This window comes from Spermophilus citellus (assembly GCF_964194105.1).
Source record: "Spermophilus citellus genome assembly, chromosome: 13".
NCBI classification, from domain to species: domain Eukaryota; kingdom Metazoa; phylum Chordata; class Mammalia; order Rodentia; family Sciuridae; genus Spermophilus; species Spermophilus citellus.
In genome coordinates this window covers 63,404,767-63,429,951 of record NC_138193.1, presented here as the reverse complement: position 1 = coordinate 63,429,951, position 25,185 = coordinate 63,404,767, and the positions used below count along the sequence as shown (strand labels likewise).

Sequence of the window (25,185 nt, the reverse complement as noted above, 5' to 3'; positions counted from 1 at the left end):
CATTTATATGCACACATACACAGATGAATGTTTGAAGGATATATATAAGTCAAGCTACTAACCAAAATTACCACTGGAGAGGGAAATGAGTTTGGGGTGGGGGGGACATTTGCTTTTTACTATATATATTTGTGCTGTGTTCCATGTTACAATTACTGGGGATTATCTATTATTTTAAATTTTAACACATTAAAGGTGTTTGTTTTGAGATTTCCATTTTTAATTGCTCACCTTTACCTACAAAGATCCAAATTCACCAGTAAATTCTACTGGGTCTCTTCCATTTACCTCAGGTCTACCATTTTAAATATACTTCCTTGTCTAGTCTCTTTTGTTGGAACATACTCAACAACTGACCTTTATACCTTGCAAGTCTCCTTCTCTATAATCCATATTAAAGTAGCATAAGCATAAGAGTGTTTCCTAAAGCATGAAATAATAATCTTTTACAACCCTCCAGAAACCTTAGAAACTTTTCACATAATTGGTCCATCTTCAAGACTGACAATAGCACTTCCTGAGTTTACTTACTTACATACACACACACACACACACACACACACACACATATGTATACACACACTCACCCTTAATCTTCCTAATTTATCCCATAGAGGATTATAGTAGGTTTAAGCACAACAGAAACTTCTTAAGAGTTGAATATTGTTAAACTGTTACTATTGCTTTTTGTTAAACTAGAAAACAAAACAAAAAATATCCAAAACTAAAAATGATCACATAAAGAAAATGTGATATATATACATGATGAAATATTATTCAGACTTAAAAAGGAAAGAAATCCTGTCATTTGGGACAACATGAATGGACTTGGAGAACATTTAGTCAGACACAGACAAATGCTACAATTCCCAAAATTGCTCCAAGTAGTTTTTAAATGTTTTCACCACAAAAAATGATAAATATGAGGTAACAGATTTGCTAGTTTGATTTGTTTAATCACTCTCCAATGTATAAATACATCAATATAACACTGTTACCATAAAGATTAACAGTTATTTTTTCAATTAAAAATTTTTTAAAATGTTGATTAAAGTGAAAAATTTCACAAAATATCTGCGGTGAGTTTTACAATGTCTCCTCTCAAATATTTGATAAATGCTCTCTTGGGAGATGGAAATCTGATGGTGAACAACGCAGAAACAAATTGATAGAATATGTGTCGAATACAGAAGAAGAAGAAAGTTGATTGAATGCTGAGTAAACAAGAAGAAATGGACTCCAAATACAGACAATTTTTTGAGAAATATGATTCAGAAGGAAAAGGTAGTACCTGGAGGGGAGGGGATATGGGATTGAATAAGAACTGTGCTTATTTATTTAAATGGAAAAGAGTGGAACCTATTCAAAAGCTGACTAGGAATGTCAAGCAACCCTGAATAACAAAAATGACTGAAAAAGAACAAAACTGAGGGACTTAATATTTCCTGATTTCAAAACATATTACAAAGCTATAGTAATCAAAAATGGTGTGGTACTGGCTAAGAAAAACCCATAAATCAATGGAATATATTCTGTTCCAGAGATAAACCTTCAAATACATGGTCAAATGATTTTCAACAAAGGTACCAAGACCATTCAAAGGGGAAAGACAAATGGTATATATGGTACTAGAAAACTGAATACCCATATATGAAAGAACAAAGCTGAACCTCACACAATATACAAACATTAACTCAAAATGGAGTAAAAATATAAAATGTTAAAACCCAAAACTATAAAACTTCCAAAAAAAAAATGTAGAGTAAAAGCTTCATGATGTCAGAATTGGCAATGATTTCTGGGATAGGACACCAAAAGCACAGGCAACAACATCAAAAATGGACAAATGAGGCTATATCAAACATAAAAACTTCTGTGTATCAAAAGGCACACTCAACTGAATGAAAAGGTAAACTATACAATGGGGAAAATTTTGCATATCATATTGCTGAAAAGGGGCTAATCTTCAAAATATATAAAGAATGTCTATAATTCAACAACCACTACAACCATCACCACCACAACAACAAAAAATCAAATAACCCAATGGATAAATGGAAGGGCTGGGAGTATAGCTCAGGGCAGAGTACTTGCCTATCATGCAAGAGGCCTTGGGTTCAATCCTCAGTACTGAAGAAAAAAGAAAGAAGGAGTAGAATGGACGAGGAAAAAAAAAGAAATTGGCAAAAGACTTGCAGAGACAGTTCCGAAAAAATTACATACAAACTCCTAATAAGTACATGCAAAAATATTACTAACCATTATAGAAAGGCAAATCAAAATTAGAAGATAATACTTTACACCCATCAGGATGGTAGTGATTTAGAGTGATAAAATAACTAAATCAATGTTGTTGAGGATATAGAGAAATTGGAATCATTTTGTACTGTTGGTGGAATTGTAAAACAGAAAAATATAATGATGGTTACTAGGAGCTCAGGGGAGCTGTTGTTTAATGGGTACAGTTTGAGTTTTACAAGATAAAAAAGTTCTGAACATCTGTTTTACAAAAATGTGAACATACTTAATTGAATCGGACACTTAAAAATGGTTAAGATGATAAATTTTATATTATGTGTTTTTATAATAATTTTTTAATTAAAAAAATGTCAGAGTTGATTGGAGAGTTTGAGTTGACATACAGATTAAATTTATTTCTTCAGAATGCAGGTATCTGTGCCAGACATCGTTCTATATATTTTACATGTATAAAATTAATTCATATAATAAACCTATGAGTTGGATATTTTTACCATCATTTCATAGCTAAATAAACACTGGCACAGATAACTGAAGTAACGTCAGCATCACATAAAAATAAATTTAGGGATTGTGTCCACCTACAACTAAAAAAAATTTTTTTAAAAACTAAGAGGCATAAATTATTATTTGGCAAAAAGGCTTGAAGCTTTCTATCAGTTAGCACTGGCACATTTATAACACAGTATTCTCAAATATCATGCTCAACTTTAAATGCTTAGTTTGTACACACATTTCTATCTGGCACACTTCAACCTGTGTATCTAATACAATGTTCTACATTTAAAATAAGTCACTTAGGTTTTTATATAAAACATAAGTACAAATATTCAAGTATAATGAATGAAGTCTTCCCATTACTTTACTCTCAATTGCTTTCTATTTAAAACTTAGATAAATTTCTCATATTATTTCTACTTTGTAAAACACATATGGAAATCAACAGGGGAAAATTATTCACATTTTGAACTCATTTAGCTTCACATGTATTTACAATTAAATAGAATATGTAAGGGAAACCTGTAGTGTTTTTTTAAATATTTTTTGAGCTGTTGGTAAACCTTTATTTTATTCATTTATATGTGATATTGAGAATTGAGTCCAGTGTCTCACACATGCTAGGCAAGTGCTCTTCCACTGAGCCTCAACCCCAGCTAAAGCCCTTTGTCTTCAACTGACTTCTTTTGAGGCAAAATACCTTGAAGCTTCCAGAGCATTGTTAAATATGAATGCCAAGGGTAGAGCCAAGAAGTTAGGAGTTTCTTTAGAGAAATGTTTTAAACTGAAAACAGTAAATAAAAGAGAAGAAAGAACCATTTATGAAGAGAATAGAAAGGAAATGTTCATTGATGATACAAAGACACATTATTATAAAGAGAATGAAAATTTTCTGTCATAAGCATGTTTCAAAACTGGGTTCTAAAATGTAAACAACTGATGCATCAGTAGATTATCACAGGTCATCAAACTTTGGATTCAAGTTGTCAAGTTAAAACAAATTATTTTTTTCTATCTTTCTGAGAAAGGAGTGAATTTTTTTGACTAAACAAGAGTAATTATTAGGACAAGATATTAAGCTCACTAGTTGAACAATAAAATTCCTACAGTGTTGTATGTAGTGCAAAAGCACACACATTCTTTTTTTTTTTTTTTTTTTTTTTTTTTTTTGCGGGGGTGGGGGGTTGCCAGGGATTGAACTCAGGGGCACTCAACCACTGAGACACATTCCCAGCCCTATTTTGTATTCTATTTAAAGACAGGGTCTCACTGAGTTGCTTAGCACCTCGCCTTACTGAGGCTGGCTTTGAACTCAAGATCCTCCTGTCTTAGCCTCCCAAGCCACAGGGGCACACACATACATTCTTTATAAAATGTTTAATGTAAACTTCTGTGAGTGTGATGGCTTTAATATGAACCAATCAGAGCTTCTTTAAGGCTAGGAGAATAGCTGACTGATGGGACTCTACACTTTCCCTGTTGGATATCAGCTAATGACTGAGGATAGTGGGGTATGGGACCAGCCCAATTTTGTTCAATAGAAAACTCCTGTAAGGAGCAACATTTGGCTCAGCTGAAATTTTTTCAGCACCATGCTTCAGCCTATGGCTCTTTCTACACAATCCTTCTTCCTTCCCTCTCCTTTCAAGAGTTTCAGATCAGCCCCAATGTTGAACAGCTCTCCCGACCTACTTCTGCTTCCTTCCCCATTATCTTTCTCATCTCCTCTATAAACCTTTTGCACCACCAGTACCATTTTGGTATGTGCTTTTTACAAGACCCAAACTGATACTCTGAGTACATTTTAAAAGGATATAAAGAAATGAATGTATAAATTGTTAAACCGTCAAAGAATACTTAGAATCAAAACAACTATTTACTGCCTTATCTCCCTAGTTTCTCATCAAAGATAACTACTTTCAAATATTAACAGGTTCTTCTATTTTATCCCAACATTTCTAAATAATATGTTGTGTTAATCAGAAATGTTTTCATATGTTATCTTGTGTATCCCAGAACTTCAAAAAACATTACATAACATGAGCTTGGTTTTCTCACGTAACAATAAGTGTAGAGTTAAGCAGTCCCGACTGATGGACAGCTTCATGATATCATCGCATAACGCATCTACTTTCTGGTCCCTATCTCCTTTGAAGGTGTATTTTTCTTTTTTTTCTTGCCATTGGCTCCAGCAATTAATTTCTCCCTTTCCTTGCACTGATTTCCCTCCTTTCTATAGAACCACACTCATTAGCCTACCAGCATCTATAATTTCTCCCATGTAAAAAAGAAAACTTCAAATCTCTTTTAATTTCACTTCTTCCTATTTCTCCATTTTCCTTTATAACCTTAAACCCATTGTATATTGTAAACCCCTAATTTCTCTCTTTCCATTTTCTCTTAAATACTTTTGAATCAGGCTTCTACCTTCACCATCCCCCGAAATTGTTTTTATCTAGGTCACTAGTGACGCGCATGCTACCCACCCCATGGACAATCTCAGGCATCTGGTTACTGCTATCTTGCATTCTAGGAACACTTGACTTTATTCTTGAAACCTGTTTTTCAGGGAACCATATTCCCTTTGTTATCATCCACCTTCTTTTTCCACCTCCCCAGTCTCCAAATGTTAGGGGACCCAAGATATCAGCCCTTTGGCCTCCTCTATTTCTGTCTACATTCACTGCCATGGTGATCTTTTTAAAAAATATTTGTTAGTTGTCAGTGGACATTTATTTTATTTATTTATATGTGATACTGAGAATCGAACCCAGTGCCTCACACATGCCAGGCAAGTGCTCTACCACTGAGCCACTTACCCCAGACCCTGCCTTGGTGATCTTAAACAATATCTTGGCACTGACACCATCTGCATGGCTATATCTCAATTTTACAGCTGCAGCTCAAAACCTTCTCTCAACAGCAAACTCTTACAACTTGTCTTTTTTACATTCTCACTTGGTTATTAATTGGCAGTTCAAACACAACATTTCTAAAACTGGACTCCTGATATTTCCCTCAAAAATGTCTCTTCCTGGGCTGGGGCTGTAGCTCAGTGGCAGAGTGCTTGCCTAGCATCTGTGAGGGACCGGGTTCAATCTTTAGCACCACATAAAAATAAATTAAATAAGAGCATTCTGTCCATCTATAACTAAAAAAATAAAAATAAATGTCTCTTCCAAATCTCTCCCATCTCAGTGGATGGCAACTTCACTCACTCAACTGCTTGGAAGTTTTTTCTGTACCCCACATTTGACCCTATTAGCAAATTCTGATACCCTAACACTCAAAATGTACCCCAGAACATGGCCATTTCTTACCATTCTACCACTAATAATCAGCCAAAACCACCATTATACCTTACCATGGACTAATGTAAGAACCTAGAAGTTAGAAACCGATCTTCCTTCTTTTATTCTCACTCCCTTTTTTCTATTTCCACCACAATAACTGGAGTGACCCAAATTAAAACATGTCCCTCTTTTGTCAAGAGCTTCCTTTCTCATTTAGAGTAGAAGTCAAGACCTTTCAATGTGCCAGAAGGCCCAATATAAATTGGTTTCTTGTTTCCTCTCTGACCTCAATTCCCATTACTCTTCTAGTTGCTCAGTCCACCCAAGTCCTATAGACTCCTTGCTGTTTTTCAATATATTAAGTATATTCCTATCTCAGCGTCTTTGCACCTGCTGTTCCCTTTACCTAGAACCCTCTTCGTCTTCCATGGCTTACTCCTTCACTTCTTTTACATTTATATCTCAGGATATCTTAAATCCTTTCTTGACCACAAAATATCAGGCACATCCTGCCTGACCATAGTTGGTAAACTATACTTCCTATCTTTCTTGCTTTATTTTTCTCCAATGCTTTTGCTATCTTATTTAATTGTATATTTTACTTCTTCATCTTTTCTTGCCTTTCTCCCCCAACAGAAACTACACAAGAACAGGGATACTGGTAACTTTTGTACCTTTTGTTCACTGCTATTCCTAGAACATAGAATATTCTCTGATATGAAGCAGGAACTAAATAAATATTCAATGAATGAGTGGTCATAAGCTGACCCTTCTCCTCCTGGCATTTTATCTCAAATTCAGACTTGAAGTAGGCAAAGAACAAAAGCCTCTTTGATAAGTTATCTTGCATTCCCACCAGTGACCTTCCACCAGAAACACTTCATAAGGCTAACTCTAGCTGTAGAAGAATAGGGAAGCAGAATACTTTCATTGGCTATATTGCCACTCTGAACATCGTATGGAAAAATGAATGGACAAACACCTACCAATGGCTTTAGTATATGTTATTTCTTCATTTAGTCATCACTTGTTGACTTTGTGTTATGATGAATGAGGACTTAAACTCTTTTGTATCTCATTATTATCACTTACATGCCTTTTATTAATTCTCTTTTCAGATGATCTATGACTTCCTTTCCTTCTTCTCAGTATCCTTCCTGAAATTTTAGATCCCTTTCATCAATTTGAACTAGTTGTTCTCTAGGCTTAAGGCACAGTCCTCATTCTAAGATTTTGCTTTACCTCTTTCCTATGTGAGACTCCCTGTTTCTTGAATTCCAATAATCTTATTTATGTTACTGCTTTCTTTATGACAGCCCATCTTCCAATAAGTAAAGACTTAATAAACCTGAAATGTCCTTTATGAAAATTTAGAATTCCAAATTCTATTGTGAACTGGAATAAGGTTTCTGAATTTGAAGACACTAAGCATAATAAAGAATAGGAGTAAAGTGACTAGACTGAAAATAGATTTCTAAACTATCATTTAAGTAAGGACAGTTTTTAAAAGTGTAAAAATCACTTTGTTTCAGAGTTTGAAGACCTCATTATCTTCAAACTCTGTGTTGCTATTGAGAACTATGATGTAATTCTTAATCTCAGTCCTTTGTATGCATTTTTAAATATTTTTTAGCTATAAAAATTTTATGGATCTTCTCTTAGGTTTTCTAAAAATTTATAAGATATACCTTTTTCTAATGCCTATTGGTTTCTTTTCAATCATTTGGTCCTTTCAAACTGGAAATGTACATCTTTCAGTTCTAGGAATTTTTCTTCTATTATTTCTAAGCTCCTTTTCTTCTGTTTTCTATTATTAGACATTGGACCTTATGGCCTGGTGCTCTAATTTTCTTATCTTCTATCACTGATGGGTTCATTACTAGGTTCTTTTGTCATGTGGCTCCCCATTAAGGGATATTTCAACTATCTTTCAGTGTTTCTGCTAATTTTTATTTTTGTGCTGTCATATTTTTAATTTACAATAATTCCGTTTATTTTTTCTTGTTTATTCCTTTTTTCAATCAGCATGTTAATCTTCTTCCAAGGATGCAACAATTGGGGGCTAGGGTGTGGCTCTGTGGTAGAACACTTACCTAGCATGAATAAGGTACTGGGTTCAATCCTCAGCACCACATAAAAATAAATAAATAAAATGAAGGTATTGTATCCATCTACAACTAAAAACAAAAACAGGATGCAACAGCTTCTCTAATTTCTGTGGTATTAATTTTAATTCTCTTAATTTAGTTCTATTTACTACATTGTCCCTGATTCATTCTATTGTCTGTTTTAGCCTCACACTTAAATTTTTTGGATTTACAGATGGAGAATTTATGTCAAAGTATGGTGATCTCTGGCTCTTTGGTTATATTTAAAAGTAATTAGAAAACTGGTTTGCATGGGCAGACTTATTAACTCAGGCTTCACTGTAAAGTGAGAAAATTTACAGCACTAAGCAGCTACTGGCTAAGTTTCACTGGCCCCAAAGGCTTCCTTTACTCATCTGTTTATCATAAACAGTGAAACCAGGTCAACCCCAGAGCAAACAATAGTCTAAGTATAGGTTAAAAGAGGTCATCAAATATCTATGGAGAAATCTTGTCAGGCTACCTTTCTAGGCCTTGCTTTTTAATTATCTGAAGACAATTTATCTTGGGTTAGACTTTCTCCCACCACCACGAATGCCCTCCTTTTCTTTTATACTTGCCTAAATTATATCCTCCCTTCAAAGCTCAGTTTAAGCCCATACTCCTCTATAAAATCTTTAATCAGTAACAATCAGCAACAATCCTGAACTTTAGATGTGTTTAAATACTGTATTGAGAAATATAATTTAATCTTAAATTACCTTCACTTTGTATATTAGTTTTATTTTCCAAATATGAAATTCTTCAAAGGTAAGAATTCCACCCAATATTTTCAATAGTACCTAATATAAAGATAGGTTTATTGCTGAACTTCAATAAATCCTATTGACAACTTAATAATGACAATATTGAGACTTAGAAGAGACTTGTTTAATATTTATATTAAACAAAAAACAATCTGATTTTTTTTCAGGTCCTCTGACTATTAACCCTCTGATTTTTACAGGAAAAAAACCTCACAGTTCCTCATTGCTCTGATTGTTCTTTCTGCTTCCTTTGCTGACTCAATTTTCCCTGAATACAAGGTCTCTGGCTCTTAGTTCTACTCCCAAGATAATCACCTCCCCCCATGATGGCACCCAATTGGATGATTTTAATATTATCTCTTTGGCTATCCCTTATCACATTTTCAACTCCAACCCTTCACTTTAGTTCCATATTTCCAATAATATCATCATTTGATTAACTTCACATATAACAGGGGAAAACCAATTTTTTAAATCATTCTAAATTTATTTCTTATCTTTCAAAACTTTCTGCACCTTCGTCTCCTTACTTATCCTTTGAAATGATTTTATTCCCTTGGGCTTTCTTTTTTTTTAATTCTAATTTGTTATTTTTGACCACAGACTGCATTACAATTCATATTACACAGGTAGAGCACAATTTTTCATCTCTCTGGTTGTCTACTGTAGAGTCACACCATTCATGTCTTCATACATGTACTTAGGGTAATGATGTCCATCTCATTCCACCGTCTTTCCTACCCCATGCCCCTCCCTTTGCTCTATGGAGAGTTCATCCAATCCTACCATGCTCCCCCTGCAACCACATTATAAATCAGCATTCTTATATCAGAGAAAACTTTCAGCATTTGGTTTTTTGGGATTGCTTTCTTCACTTAGCATTATATTCTCCAACTCCATCCATTTTTCTGCAAATGCCATGATTTTATTCTCTTTTAATGCTGAATAGTATTCCATTGTGTATATATACCACATTTTTGTGATCCATTCATCTACTGAATGGCATCTAGGTTGGTTTCACAATTTAGCCATTGTGAATTGTGTTTCTATAAATGTTGATGTGGCTGTGTCCCTGTAGTATGCTGTTTTTAAGTCCTTTAGGTATAGACCGAGGAGTGGGTTAGCTGGGTCAAATGATGGTTCCATTCCCAATTTTCCAAGAAATCTCCATACTGCTTTCCATATTGGCTGCACTAATTTGCAGTCCCACCAGCAATGTATGAGTGTGCCTTCCCCCCCCCCCGCCCCCCACATCCTCGACAACAATTGTTGTTGTTTGTATTCTTAATAGCTGCCATTCTGACTGATGGGATGAAATCTCAAGAGTAGTTTTGATTTGAATTTCTCTAATTGCTAGAGATGTTGAACATTTTTTCATATTTTGTTGATTAATTGTATATCATCTTCTGAGAAGTGTCTCTTCAGGTCCTTGACCCATTTATTGAATGGGGGGTGTGTGTGTGTGCGTGTGTGTGCGTGTGTGTGTGTGTGTGTGTGTGTGTGTTTTGCTGTTAAGATTTTTGAGTTCTTTAAATATCCTAGAGATGAGTGCTCTATCTGATGTGCAAGTGGTAAAAATTTACTCCCAAAATGTAGGCTCTCTATTCACCTCACTGATTGTTTCTTAAAGAGAGAGAAAGAGAGAGAGAGAAAGACAGAGAGAGAGAGAAAGACAGAGAGAGAGAGAAAGACAGAGAGAGAGAAAGAGAAAGAGAGAGAGAGAGAGAGAGAGAGAGAGAGAGAGAGAGAGAGAGAATTTTAATATTTTTTATTTTTCAGTTTTCAGCAGACACAACATCTTTGTTTGTATGTGGCTGTGGTGCTGAGGATTGAACCCGGGCCGCACGCATGCCAGGCAAGCGCGCTACCGCTTGAGCCATGTCCCCAGCCCACTGATCATTTCTTTTGCTGAGAAGAAACTTTTGGTTTGAATCCATCCCATTTATTGATTCTTAATTTTAATTTTTGTGCTACAGGAGTCTTATTAAGAAAGTTGGGGCCTAATCCGACATGATGGAGATGTGGGCCTACCTATTTTTTCTTCTCTTAGGCACAGTGTCTCTGGTTTAATTCCTAGGTCCTTGATCCACTTTGAGTTGAGTTTTGTGCATGGTAGAAAGATACGGTTTTAATTTCATTTTGTTGCATATGGATTTCCAGTTTTCCCAGCACCATTTGTTGAAGAGGCTATTTTTTCTCCAATGTATGTTTATGGCACCTTTGTCTAATATAAATAACTGTAGTTATGTGGGTTTGTCTCTGTGTCCTCTATTCTGTACCATTGGTCTACCAGTCTATTTTGGTGCCAATACCATACTGTTTTTGTTACTATTGTTCTGTAGCATAATTTAAGGTCTGGTATGCCATCTACTTCACTCTTCTTGCTAAGGATTGCTTTAGCTATTCTGGGTCTCTTATTTTTCCAGATGAATTTCATGACTTCTTTTTCTAATCCTATGAGGAATGTCATTAGGATTTTTATTAGAATTGCCATATACCAAAAGCACTATACAGATTTAATGCAATTCCAATCAAAATCCCAATAGCGTTCCTTGGGTTTTCATGTTTTACCTTACATTCCACTGCAAGACTAATTCTTCCATAAGTCTAATTTTAATACAGTATTTCCCTGATATAAAAGTATTATAGTGTTATATAAGACAATGTATGAATATCTTAATGTAAATATTAAAGTGTCTCTTTTAAAAGCTCCAAGTTGGCTTTCAAACATATAATTTTATTTTTCAATATGAACCATTTATTGCCAAATAGACCCACCTCCTCATTACCATGTAGTCATCCCACTAAATTCTCAGTTCATCTAATCCCCTTGTGCAAAGCCTTTCTCTTCGGCTTAACCAAATTTACACATCCTTTTAGGCCTGAGTAAAATTATAACTTCTCTGCAAAATTTTTCTTAACTATCTCATATCACACTAATGCCTATGTTTTCTCTACCTTCTACTGTCTTTTTATTTGGTATCTTACAACTCAATAGTCATTAGTTTCTTGGTGTTTCCATGTCTATTTTCCTTGGCTAATTATGTTGGAACTCAGCCACACCTTGCATTTCCTCAGTGATTCATTCCCACAAGGCCTCCACCAAGGGAGTTTTACTATATGATGGATTTTGTATAAGTAATATGCTATATAAAGTAGTTATAACTTAATACTATGGTTTGTCCATTATTATTTAATGAGGAAATTAAATAGATTTCCATACAATTTGATTAAAAAATGATCAGGTTCTACAATTAAATAAGTTGTGATCAAATGAATTCCATAAGGTCACAATCTGTGATACAAGTGGAAAACAATCTGTGTTTTTATATAGCCTTTCAAATAATTCATTACAGAAGTTAAAATAGAAACTATTTTTAAAAATTTATCTTTTTAATATTACACCTGAAAATTTAAAATTGTTATGGACACAAACCGAGTAGTGTTGAATATATTATAAATACTTATGGCTAAATGTATACACAGGAGTCAATTAATTTAATCTAAAAATCAATTTATGTGAAGTTAGATCTCTGCTTATTGAAAATGTTCCTTTAATTATACAATAATCTGCAAATATGAATGTAATTTAAAGCATAATTCTTTCTGGAATTAAAAGCTTCCACCAGAATGATGAACAATTTAAGTATATTAATGCTGGAACTACTTTTCCCTAAGAAAAGTTTGTAAAATGACTTAATACATTCAAAACAGGAAATTATTAAATACTTTCTATGAATTAAATATAGGATACCAAAAAAGTGAGAAATTTGATTAATACATAAAAACTCTAAATTATGTGTCACATTTTTTAATGCATCTCAAACTAAGAAAAGGCGTAGTCTGAAAAACCAACCTCAAAAAGACAATTTTTATCCCAAACTTATGCACAGGTAAATCTTCTTTGTAAACTGTTCTGAATTTACAAGTGGAGGGAAGTATTTTTTAAATGATATAATTTATAGGTCATTAGATCAGCAATATTAAGCTCTAGTAATGATGACAACCTATAAATCCTCATTATTTGACTCAGGAAAAGATCCAACCCAGATTGCCTCCTCTAAAATCCTTTCTATTGCTGTAGTTGCCTCACTGATGTGTAAACAATTGGACTATTTAAAAATCCCTTAAAGAGATGACAACTGAGATAAATACCCTAAATCTTAAATTTATCATTTCTTTGGGGTAAAACATTTATATTCATAGAGGAGTAGCCTGATTCAAAGATTGACAGTCCAAGTGTGTTAGTACCAAGATGCCCAGGAGCTTTATTTCACTTCTTTTATAAGAGTCATATTTATCTGGTCAACTGCTGCCAGGTTAGGGCTAAATAAATGGGGGAAAAATAAGAGAATTTGATGCACTTTTTTTTTTTTTGAAACCACACAATGAATGGGCACATAAAAGGAAGACCTTCAGGGAATCTGATGAGATTTTTTTTTAACCACAAAGTAAAATTTTTTTTAATTTACCAAAAACAAAAAGAGCTAAGAAATTTTTTCCTTAAGCTAAAAAAAATCTAGTTTGACTATCAGAATATTACCTTTCTGTGATACTAGAGATCCTTAGGAATAAAACTCATACACATTTTTAGAAGGCCTAAGTAAGGTCCTGTCTAGACACTGAGGAAGTAGAAGGATAATGTTAGGAAGTCTCTCAAAAGTCCCAAAAATGTAAAACTGACCTGGCCTGTGGGCAGAGATGAAGGTACCTTGTTAAGATATATGACACCAACAATGTGCTGGGAATAAAAGGTCTATTTTAGGAATATCTTATACTTCATAAAAATAAAGCACAAAATAAGACAGAACATAAAATAAATCCTATTGGAAATGTTAAAAGCATAACCAGTATTTCAAATTGCTTTAAATGAAAAAAATAATTGTGCTATATATACTCTATCATGAAGATTCTTGAGTTGAATTAATTCAATATTGAGGTATATCCTTCTCTAACATACCACCCACACATAAACTTGCTATTAAATTGAAAGGCAATGATGTCTGTTTAAAAGGATTGTCTATTGGGATATTCCACTGCATATTTTAAGATGCCTGACATGTTCCAACTTACCTGTGTAGTGGTAAGGGTGGAGACCATGAGACACACCCCTTACTATAGGTGGCAGGCTTGCCCTCCAGTCAAATAATTCTGAGCCTGTTTTTAAAGTGAGTAATGGCATAAAGAACTGTATTTTTGAATTGTACTAAGTCTGAAACTTCCTGGAGTACATTTTGTATTCAAGATCTAAAGTCTGATTAAAACATTTTTATGCAAAACTTGTGATTTTAAGACAATCCCATCCTTTTGAATAGTATTCTGAAAAGAATTTAAGAAGTATTATGTTTCTAAAAATATTAATTCAGCCTTGTAAATATTTTCTGGAAATATATGTCAGTTGAGGAGATAACAAATAGTTATATATCTCCATGACAAAAGGTAAACTGATTTAGACAAAAAAGTGTCTAAAAAAATAAAATCCAGTAAAACAATGGTCTCTTTAAAGGCAGATTAAGATATGTTTTATAATTACTATAAATTTGATGTTTTGTAGATTTATGGATAAAAACAACATGGACCTAAACTACAAACAAGAATGTTTACACATGAAATAAATTATACTGTAGATAAAAATTTAAATTAACACAGGATGTTTGATCCCATAAATAAATTAAAATTATTAGTAGTAATGATGCAACTTCAATTTATGGATGATGATTATTTTTTTTAATCACAAGCAAGTAAAATTTTTTATCCAAATGGTATTTTTTTAAGCCTTTCAGCACAGCTAAGGTATCTGTTCATTATTTTGGGATTAATGTACACTAATATGTCCTGATTATGCTCTAAATCTAAGCCCACTGACACATCTTCTATAGGACCTAACAGGGTTGTGCAATAGAACTTTCTGTGGTGAAATGTTCTATATATCTGCATTGTCTAATATGATAACATGTGGCTACTGAGCACTTAAAATGTTGGTTGTGCAACTGAGGAACTAAATTTAAATTTTTCTTAATTATTCAAATAGTAGAATAAGGGTAGAGTAACATAAGTAGATAAGTAATAATAAGTAGTATATGGCTTACCATAAACAGTGCAAGTTAGAGGATTCAAAAACTAAGACTGAATATGTTGTTATATTATGACTCGCTCTAGTTTGCTTACTGATTTCCATAAGCACAATATTCACAAATGCTTAGAGTGTAATACTGAAAAAAAAAAACTTTTATCCTATGGTCTCTTCTTCATTAAAAAATATAATTAGGGCTGGCATTGTGGCTCAGTGGTAGTGCGCTCGCCCAGCAAGCGCAAAGCCTTGGGTTCAATCCTCAGCACCACATACAAACAAATAGAGGTATTGTGTCCAACTACAACTAAAAAAAATATATATATATATATATATATATATATATATATATATATGTGTGTGTGTGTGTGTATATATATATGTATATATATGTATATATATATATAATTAAATGCTAGTAAATATCTAATACAGTATTCAGACAAACTTAAAAATAGTATCTGAAAAAATTTTTATTAGTGTGTAATAGTATGTCAGTGAAACTACACTGATTAATGAAGTAGCTAGTGACCTGTGTCAATCTGTCAACTAGAATTCAAACAATGAAATATTGACTCCTAAAAAAGTTTTTGTCCAATACCTATCATAACACAAGAATACCAATTACTACATAGTTTTCAGCTCCACTGTTGACACATTGCAAAAACTTGTCAAACTATCTTACCTGACAGACAGATTTGTTCTTCCATTTGCTCAGCACACACTGACTGTTTTGCATCAGTTCCTGAAGAACAACAGAAAAAGAGAGAGTGCAGTTGGCCATACACATTGTCATTATCAGTTAAAGTGCTTCTGATTTTCAGCCCCCCCACCCCAAAAAAAGTCAACATGCCACACAAAGATGCAACTGTTTTGGAACTTCTCACCGGACAAAAGCAAAGCTATCATCACCATGAGAGTTGATCCTTTATGAAAATTAAAGCTGTTGAAAGATGTTTTAAAACAGATTTGTTTACTGCCATTTTTGAAACTTTGTGAAAGATACCTCTAACTCTTTGAGCGAATCTCGAAGTTTTTCTGGGCGTCTATTTTTGAGCGTCCAAGGATAATCTCGTGCTGGCAAATAAAACATACTACAGTTAGTTAAACATGATTTTAAAAAGAAAACTCTGCTTAGCAGTGTGCTTTAGGAAGATTAAAATAAAACACCTCCATAATTGAGAGGAAGTGGCCTTCATTTCTATCATCAAATGACAGCCTTTTAAAGGGCTTTGTCATAGGAACAGGATTTTTACCACAAAGCAATCTCCCTGATGATAATTTTCTGATGACAACCAACAAGACTTAAGAGAATCCCTGGGAAAGTTGCTAGGTCTGAATCTAGTAGTATTTAATAGTAAATGACCCACTATTTACCATTGAAGTAACCTTTTCATGTAAATAAGTAAATATCTGAAAGAAATTCCAAATCGTTCAGGTGGCCTACTCAGATCTGAAAACTATTATGAGTAAAGGAATGCAGGAAGAAAATAAATAAAATTTCAAAATGACAGATGAATGAATTTAAATGAGAGGAATTCAAATTTAAACAAATTTGACACTAAATAATACTTTTTAAAATAATCTTTTTGAAAATCTACACAGCAATTCAATAATGATATGCCTCTGTTTGTTTCAAATAAATGTAACTGAAAGATTAGATTATTTGTAGAGTCACAATATTAACCTAAAACAAATTAAAACTAGTTCTGTTTAAAAATATAAAATTGGAATGTGGGTGTAGCTCATTGCTAAAGTGCTTGCCTAGCATGTGCCAGGCCCTGGGTTCAATCCCCAGTACCATAATAAAATAAAATGTTAAACTAATTATATATATTTTATTAAAAAATGAATTCAGTTTTGGATTCTCCTAATTAATAATTCTAAGAATTGTATACATGAGTGTACATATGTGTATATTGTGTTGCGTATACATTTTTCAGGTTCTTCTATAACATTTTCTCAATACGTAGAGTACATAGATATTGAAAGCAGAGAGTAGAACTGCTATGTATTTTATTTCAGCAAATTAATTTGGCTCTATAAACACAATTTTGATGTGTAAAGCATATGTTCAAATTTTTAAATCTGTGTTTCAGGTACTAATACAGTATTTTAAAACTGAATGTCAGTTCAACCATTTAAAACAAAAGAATAAGTGAAATTTTTTAGTTCTAACTATATTCCAAATAAGATCTTAAATTATATTTAATTTAACTTATAAAAACCATATCATACTGTAGTTATATTATGTATGTGTATATATATTTATTCATGTATATATATACATATATATACACAACATATTTACATATTAAACCAGCAAAGACTAAATGAAATGTTAATACTGAATTTATGCAAACTATGAATAATTAAATGTTGTCAGAATTTAAGTATGGTACACATATTTTAAATATATTAATTTAAATATAATTCATTAAGAAAATTTATGTTTATAAAATTGGATTTCAATGATCTAAATTAGAAAAGCCTAACAAATATAATTCTTACTCATAATTTTATGTATCTAAGCAATGAAAACTTATAAGAAATTTGGACAGAATAACATTTCCGATTTGTGCAGAAAGCAGAATACTTTGTAATACTGAATTTTCCAGTTTTATAATTCCAAAAATATATAAAGTAAGCTTACACTCTGCCAGTTTCTGCTTTTCTTCTAAGTTACCATGCTCTGTCGCTGATATTCAAGGCAGAGAAGAGATAAAAAGAAGAAAAGACATGGAATTTATTTTTGTTATAATATATAGTATTTTAATATGTACATGTATAATGGATTATTACATGTATTATAAGATTAATAAATTGTGCTAAACTTTAAAAAAAAGATAGTTGAGGAAAATGCCACAATTTGAATGTTTTCATTCATAGTGATATTTCCTAAATTTGCAGTGAAAAGGCTTACGTAGCACAACAGGTGGGCCAATATCCTGAGTTTCCAATCTCATCAGATAGGGAAAGGAACTGCAACAGAGCCCAGAAGAGAAGCTGCAACAGTCTGTCATCAGAACCATGAAGTCAGCCTATTAACCACCATGGTAAGCACACAGGATGCTCACACAAGCCCTACTTCAACGGAGACCAGAACAGGAAGTAACTCTAGCAGGGAGACCTTTTGGCTCGACATAAAACTTCTGGGATTAACAGGATTAATCAGATAAAGAAAATTGATCATTCACTCAGAAATGCCTATTTCAGATATCAGGTGAGGATCCGGGAGGCCAGCATCAGTGGGACCCATGCTTTAACAATGCCCTCTACTGGGACACCAATAACTAAATGTGAATAGATTGTCCTGTTATCAGCCTGATCAGCAGTAAAATGAAAATTTTCAGGTTCTTCTATAACATTTTCTCAATATAGCTTTATAGTATACAGACCAGAGAGATATCAACCACAGCATTTTCCCAAAGAACTGAAGTGACTTTTCTTAAAATTCTAGAATTTATCTAAAGCTCACAAAAACAGTTTTTAATGGTCAGTATTTCATTGCTTTGAATTTTTAGTTTATAAAAATTAGCTGAGTAGAATAGGTACTTTACCTGGCAGATCTTTCTTGTCATAATACTGGTAGACTCCAATATCTCTATCTATAGAAAGGAAGAAGTAACACTAAATTATGGTAAAAAGTTCTGGAGAATAAGAAGCCAAACCATACTATGCTGGAGGGAAGGGTGGGGAAGCAGAAACAGTCTCCTTATGTTACTAGAAATAAAATAGCTCAAAAGCATCTGGACATGGGTTCATCTATTCTAGGGATATGCAGAAACTGGAAAGTTTATCAATCTAATAAGAAAAAATTTACACAAAACTAGAATGGCATGAGGAAAAGATTAGTAAAGAAGTGAAATCAAGGAAGACCAAGTTTTCTCTTTCACACTTCCTCTGATATTTTTCACAGGGCGCTACCAAAAGGAACTGCCACTAAGCAATGCCAAATGAAATCAGTGGATGGAAGAAAATGCCCTAGCTGTTGGATTCCGAGCTGTGGCTTGCTTTTCTCCAATTTAGCTCAAGAGTCTAGTTTCCATCTACAGCATTTGGGAAGAAATCTGCAGGAAAGAAAGGGAGGATTACAGGGAGGTATGGATAAATTATTATCTGAAACTTGTTTAGATTCAGAAAGCTTCCAAACTCATTCAAATTCAGATACTCTGCTGTGGTTAGGTAAGAAGCAAAGCTAGGCTTCCCAGATGTTGACATTGATTTAACCAAGTAATCTATTCTTGCAATTTAAATACAGGAGAACAGAATAATTTTGTCCATTTTCACCATATCTATGAATAATGAAATATTTCTTTCATTGAAGTAACATTTGTTTTCTTCCATGTGAAATAATTCTCAGTTACTACCATAAGGAAGATACAACTGTCTCTGAAGAAGTGGAAGCAGTACAGGCTGCCCCCTAGTGACTGACTGCTCCCAACTTTCCGGAACTGAATGATAAAAGTATTACTGCTATAATTAACTCTTCAAATACAGTTTTTCAAAAGAGTCAATCATGTATATTTATTGAAGCTCTATTTTACTCATGCCATTATTTAAGAATACAATTTTAAAGAATATAGTTAGATTGGAAATATGTGCTGAGGATTGACTGGGAGAAGTCATAAACTGGGCTTTTTGAATACTGATAAAATTTTTATACTTTCACCTGACAGTGGTGATTTTATCAGTGCACTTGCTTTTTGACAGTTCACAACATATGCTTATGATATGTACACTTTTCAGTACAGATGCTATACTTCAATGAAAGTCTGTTGTTGCTTAAAGGTAAGAACCATGGATACTATATATGTAGCCAATATCCTCTATTAAAACATACCAACTTATAATCAATCATTCCATCATTCTATACATTTAAATATTTACTACACCTCTACACTAGAGCTATAAATAAAATAAGGAAACCTGAATTCTGTGCGTAAGTCTGATCTACCACATCTGGCCAAAGTGGGATTGTCAAAGGGTAAGCAAGACAAGGAGGCATCCTCATAATGAGAACTTTACCACCAGAGGTGCTAGAACACCCCTGGTGGAATGAAGAAGGTGTCCATGCAATAGTCAGCCTAACATAGTGTATCAGAACCCTTGTAGAGTATGAAGGACATTTACATGGGGCAATGATGTTGGGTGGTGTATCAGAAGCTGAAAAAGTTAAATATGACATTAATATATGGGCAGCCCAGTATGGTGGGTCAAAACCCACATGGGATCAAAAGATAACTGCAGGGGAGGAAGTGGCCACAGAAATAGGTGATTGACTGCATATAGGGTGATTGATTAAGTAAATAAAGCAAAGAAATGGGAGCTCCAGGTTTCTGTCTGAAAAAAATAAATATGAAAACTTAAAAAATTAAAATGAAATTTTTAGTAATAATTTGAGATACCAATGCAAACTCATGGCTTTCAATATATTGAGATAGATACAGAAATGAATGTAGATGTAAACATGGATGCATACATACATACACTGTTTCCTAAGCTCTGCCCACTGGAGGATATGGGAGCAGCAATCCAAAAGCAATGAGGGTACCTAAGTATTCCTTGGCTGCTAATACCCTTCTTCTTTAAAAGGAACCAAGCTTCTTAAAGAAGTAACTGATTCCAAAACTAAGCAAAGGAAAGTACAATACAAGCCTGAAATGAAAGTGCTATCATATTGACAGGGTTGTGTCAAAAAGACAACAGAAGCCGTCTTGAAAGTGGTCCCTCTAAGCACACGAGAGACAATTTAAACAACATAATAAATAATGACAGTGATGGATTGTAACCACCGAATAAAATAGGAAACTTGAGTCCCTAGAAATAAATAGAAATTAAATATATTTAAAGTTTGATGAGGAACATGATACTTATATAATTTTAAGATACCTCCTTAAAAAATAATTATTAATTACAAAGGAGAAAGTAACATTGCAGTGGAGAAGCCTAGCAGACAGCCTAACATAAGGTCTGCAACTTTATCTGAAATGGTTCTAGAGAAAAGATTCTCTGTACTGACAATTTTTAAGTTTGTGATTATTTCTTTTTCTTTTTTTGGTAATATTAGAGATTGAACCCAAGGGTGCTCTACCTCTAAACTACAGCCCCAGTCCTTTTTATTTTACTTTTAAGACAAGATCTCAAAAAGTTGCTGAACTGGGCTTGAACATCCAACCCCCCTGCCTTAGCCTACCAAATCATTGGGATTACAGGCATGCACCACCATGCTCAGCTCAAAAACAATTTTAAATTCTTCAAATGTCTAGCCTAATGAGAGCATGTTAACAGGGCTTCTTAGTTTAGATGGCAGAAAATGCTTCTAAGTAACATATGAAAGCTGAACCCTAAAGAAGCAGTAGGATTTTTCATGGGTTCAAAGAAAAGAATGTTCTTACAGAAAGAATGGATAGGCCCTGCTAAGGAACCAGGTGGAGCTGGGCATAGTGGTTCATGCCTGTAATCCCAGTGACTCAGGAGTCTAAGGCAGATTCAAGGGCAGCCTCAACAACTTGGCAAGACCTTTGTCTTAACATAAAAATAAAAAAGGCTGGAGACATAGCTCAGTGGTAAAGCACCCCTTCAAACAAAGATCCAGGTGGGGCTGACGACCACTATTTCCCCCATAAGGCCACTACACATCACTACTCACTGCCTCGGAGTAGAAATGGCAGGGAAGAAGTCTGTGGGACAAGAAAGAAAAGACCTCAAGGAATCAAGATAGAATAGATCAGATTTCCAAATATGGGGTCCAAGCTGGGTAGGATAAGTAAAGGAAGGCCTGTTGGACTAGGAGAATTCAAGAGATTAAAAGATAAATAGTCTCAAAGAAGCATAAAACCTAGATATATAAGGGTAAGGAAATAAGAAAGATCAAAAAAATAAGCAATTATGATCAGAGAAGAAAATTCTTTAAAGATTCTGACCAGCATTGAAGTAAGCTCTCTTTGTGGTTTTTGTTGTCGTTTGTATGTGTATGTGTTTTATTTTTTGATATAACTTCTTTAATGTTTTTTTTTGGGGGGGGGGTGAGGGGTGTCAGGAACTCAGGAGAAATTGGCCACTGAGCCACATCCCTGCCTATTTTGTATTTTATTTAGAGATAGGGTCTCGCTGAGTTGCTTAGAGCCTCACTGTTGCTGAGGCTGACTTTCAACTCACAATCTTCCTGTCTTAGCCTCTGGAGCCACTGAGATTACAGGCATGCACCACCATGCGAGACTCTATTACGTTTTTGAGCTTTAAATTTTTTCCTGCTATGCTTTATTTATTTGTTGTTGTTGTTTTTGTTGTTGTTGTTATATACATCTTTTCATTTTTAAAAAAATTTAATTGGTTCACTATAGTTATATATAAAAATGGAATTCACTGTGATATGTTCATACATGCACATAACAGCTTGGTTAATTTCATTCTGATGTTCATTTTTAATCTCTAAGAAATCAGTATAACTTTCAATGTTTTCTGAAGCTTCTATATTGTTTCTTGCTTCATGGATTCAATCTTTCCTTAGGTCTTTGTTGTACTTTCTTTTCTCTTCCTACATTATCTTTGTTTCTTAAAACATCCTTTCATCTTTGTGTTTTCTTTTGTTTCCTGTTAAATCATTCCTCAAATATCTGGATGATTCTTAGCTCTCTGTTAATATTTCCAATTGAGGCACTAGAAAACTAACTAGACATAAGCAGGGCTTGCCAAAGGGGTATGGTGGGAGCTTCACTGATTAGCCAGGGACCAGGGTATTTCAATGGAAGATCCCCTCAAATATTAGAGTAGATAGATTTTTCTCTCCAGGGTGATGCAGTCAAGCTGAAGAGAAATTTCTCAAACTCCTTCTTTCTTGCAAAATGTATAACTGGGTTGTTGGGAAAAGTATAAACGGCAGCCATACCTCAGAGAAAAAACCCCAACATGGCGCCTAAGGACTTCTCCTTCCTACCTTCTTCTTCTCTGCAGTGGCGCGAAAAGTTCCTGCCCTTGTGAACTCTCCCGCCGGCGCCAATTTCAAACCTCGCTGGCGGGGAACCTTAGCCCCAATGAGAACTAATGCCTGGGCGCGGGAACTCATATCTGGAAGAACTTGCCAATAAACGGGTGGCCTGCCATTTATCTAAGCCCTACCATCTCCCCTTTAGTTCTATATAAGCACACAGCTTTTGCAATAAAATTGGAATTCTCCCGGCGAAGTGTCTTTGCGTGGGGAATTCTTTCATGGGTGACATTCTAAAAACCAAGGGGGATTAAGAGGATGACCTCACTCATCAGCATGTAGGTTTCCATTTTATCCTTGTTTTTAGTTTAATAGTTCTGCTTCCACTGACTCTGATGTCCCCAACTTTATAGCCTCCTCAATTAAATACTTCCACAGTATGAGAGATGTCTACCTGCTTCTTACACTGAAGCTCATGTCGCTTTGTTGTCACCCTCATAACACATCACCATCATCTGCAGTATCTGGCTACTCAAATTTCTGTACTTTCAAGAGTTCTGAGACACAAATTGTCAGTGGAATTTTCCTCAGTAGGCAATTGATATTCAGATTTTTCAACTCTGCTAACTCCCATTCCATCCATCTTTCAAAAATTGTCCAAATGCAGTTGGCCCCTTTCTTATTCTCTTAATCCTAATGGGTTTATATCTCCTTTATTTTAATTCATTTACTCTCATATTAGAAGAAAGAAAATGTTTGTTAAATTTTTGTTTACCTGGAAGTTCTAACCTCACACATTTTAAGGAGGATAAACATACTGAAAATATTAACAAACAATACTTTGCAAGGTAAACCCTTTTCTTAGTAATGATATAAAAGGTGTATAAGTAAAAATGTCCTATTACAAAAGTTGTGTTGGATTAATTAAGAAAGGATTTTTAAAAAGATATTTTCTAGGGGGTAGGGCATGGCTCAGTGGTAGAGTGCTTGCCTAGTGAGGCACTGGGCTCAATTCTCAGCACTGGAAAGAAAGAAAAAAAGGAAGGAAGGAAGGAAGGAAGGATGGAAGGAAGGAAGGAAGGAAGGAAGGAAGGAAGGAAGGGCCATCAACATCTAAAAAAATTAAATTTAAATTTTGAAAAAAGATGTTTTATAGAAATATATTTCATAGAAATATATCCTATAATACTAAGCATTATTAAAACAATTATATTACTCCCTCTCAAGAAATCTGAAATGCAAAGAATATAAAAATAATTGCACATCTAGATATTTTAAATGTCACTTTAATATCAAATAGAAATATCTTTACCATTAGCTAGCCTGCAAATATTTATGATTATAAATCAGTTATTATGGATTGGGGTTGTATGTGGCTCAGCGGTAGAGCCCTTGCCCAGCACGTGCAAGGCCCTGGGTTCAATCCTCAACACCACATAAAAATAAATAAAGATATAAATAAATAAATAAAGCAGTTATTAGGAAGAAACACAGGCAGAAAAGTGAGCTTGTCTTAAGAGGAAACAAATACTAAGACAATAAAATTTATTTTCAAGACTGAAAAATGAATTCAACTGAAAAAATAAGTTAATAAAAGGAATTAATTTTTATTACCCAATTTTTCATTAAGGATAAAGAAAAGAATGCAACCCCAGCTGGAGAGTCCAGGCTTTAACCCTTACTATGCTTATTTATAATGGTACAACACACTTAAAAAATACTGAAATTGATTCAGAGATCATTTACCCCCAATGTGTAAGGTATTCTTCAAAGACCACAGGTGCAGTTCAGTCAAGCAGAAAGACATCTGATGGCAGAAGGAATCTTTGTCCTGTTTTTAAAATAATTAAAAAGAGATGCCAATTAATGATCTTTTCTTGCCAATAAAACCAAAATCCCTGAGAAATAGTAAAAAAAAATCAACTGCAAGTAGTGATATTTGAGATATGATGCATTAGAATAAATATATTTGGTTAACCATTCAGAAATAAACTGTAGACAAAGGAAAAATATACTTTTTTCCCCCTGGATAAGTCATCCCATTGAGAAATGTGATAAGAAAAATATATATGTATTTAGGTTTTCAATAGCATATGTTTGGTTAAGACTGAGTATATTTGGAATTATTTAATATTTGGACATTTTTTAAGTTACAATTTTAAGGAAAAGAAAAATCTGTTAGGTAGTTATTAAGTACAAGCACATTTTGTGGTACATTTTTAATATGTAAAGCAAATATTTA

The 25,185-nt window shown here is 33.8% G+C and overlaps 1 protein-coding gene across 2 annotated transcripts in view; it reads right to left on the bottom strand.

Moving 5' to 3' along the window:
- Positions 1-25,185, bottom strand: part of WDPCP (WD repeat containing planar cell polarity effector) — a 371,882-nt gene that overhangs the window by 237,422 nt on the left and 109,275 nt on the right. For both annotated transcript variants that reach the window (XM_081264390.1, XM_081264391.1), the window contains exons 3-7: positions 24,690-24,774; positions 18,574-18,621; positions 17,667-17,711; positions 16,020-16,090; positions 15,699-15,758 (exon numbers count right to left, since the gene is read on the bottom strand). In XM_081264390.1, coding sequence (XP_081120516.1) covers positions 15,699-15,758; positions 16,020-16,090; positions 17,667-17,711; positions 18,574-18,621; positions 24,690-24,774 — 309 coding nt within the window. The remainder of the gene's footprint in view (positions 1-15,698; positions 15,759-16,019; positions 16,091-17,666; positions 17,712-18,573; positions 18,622-24,689; positions 24,775-25,185) is intronic.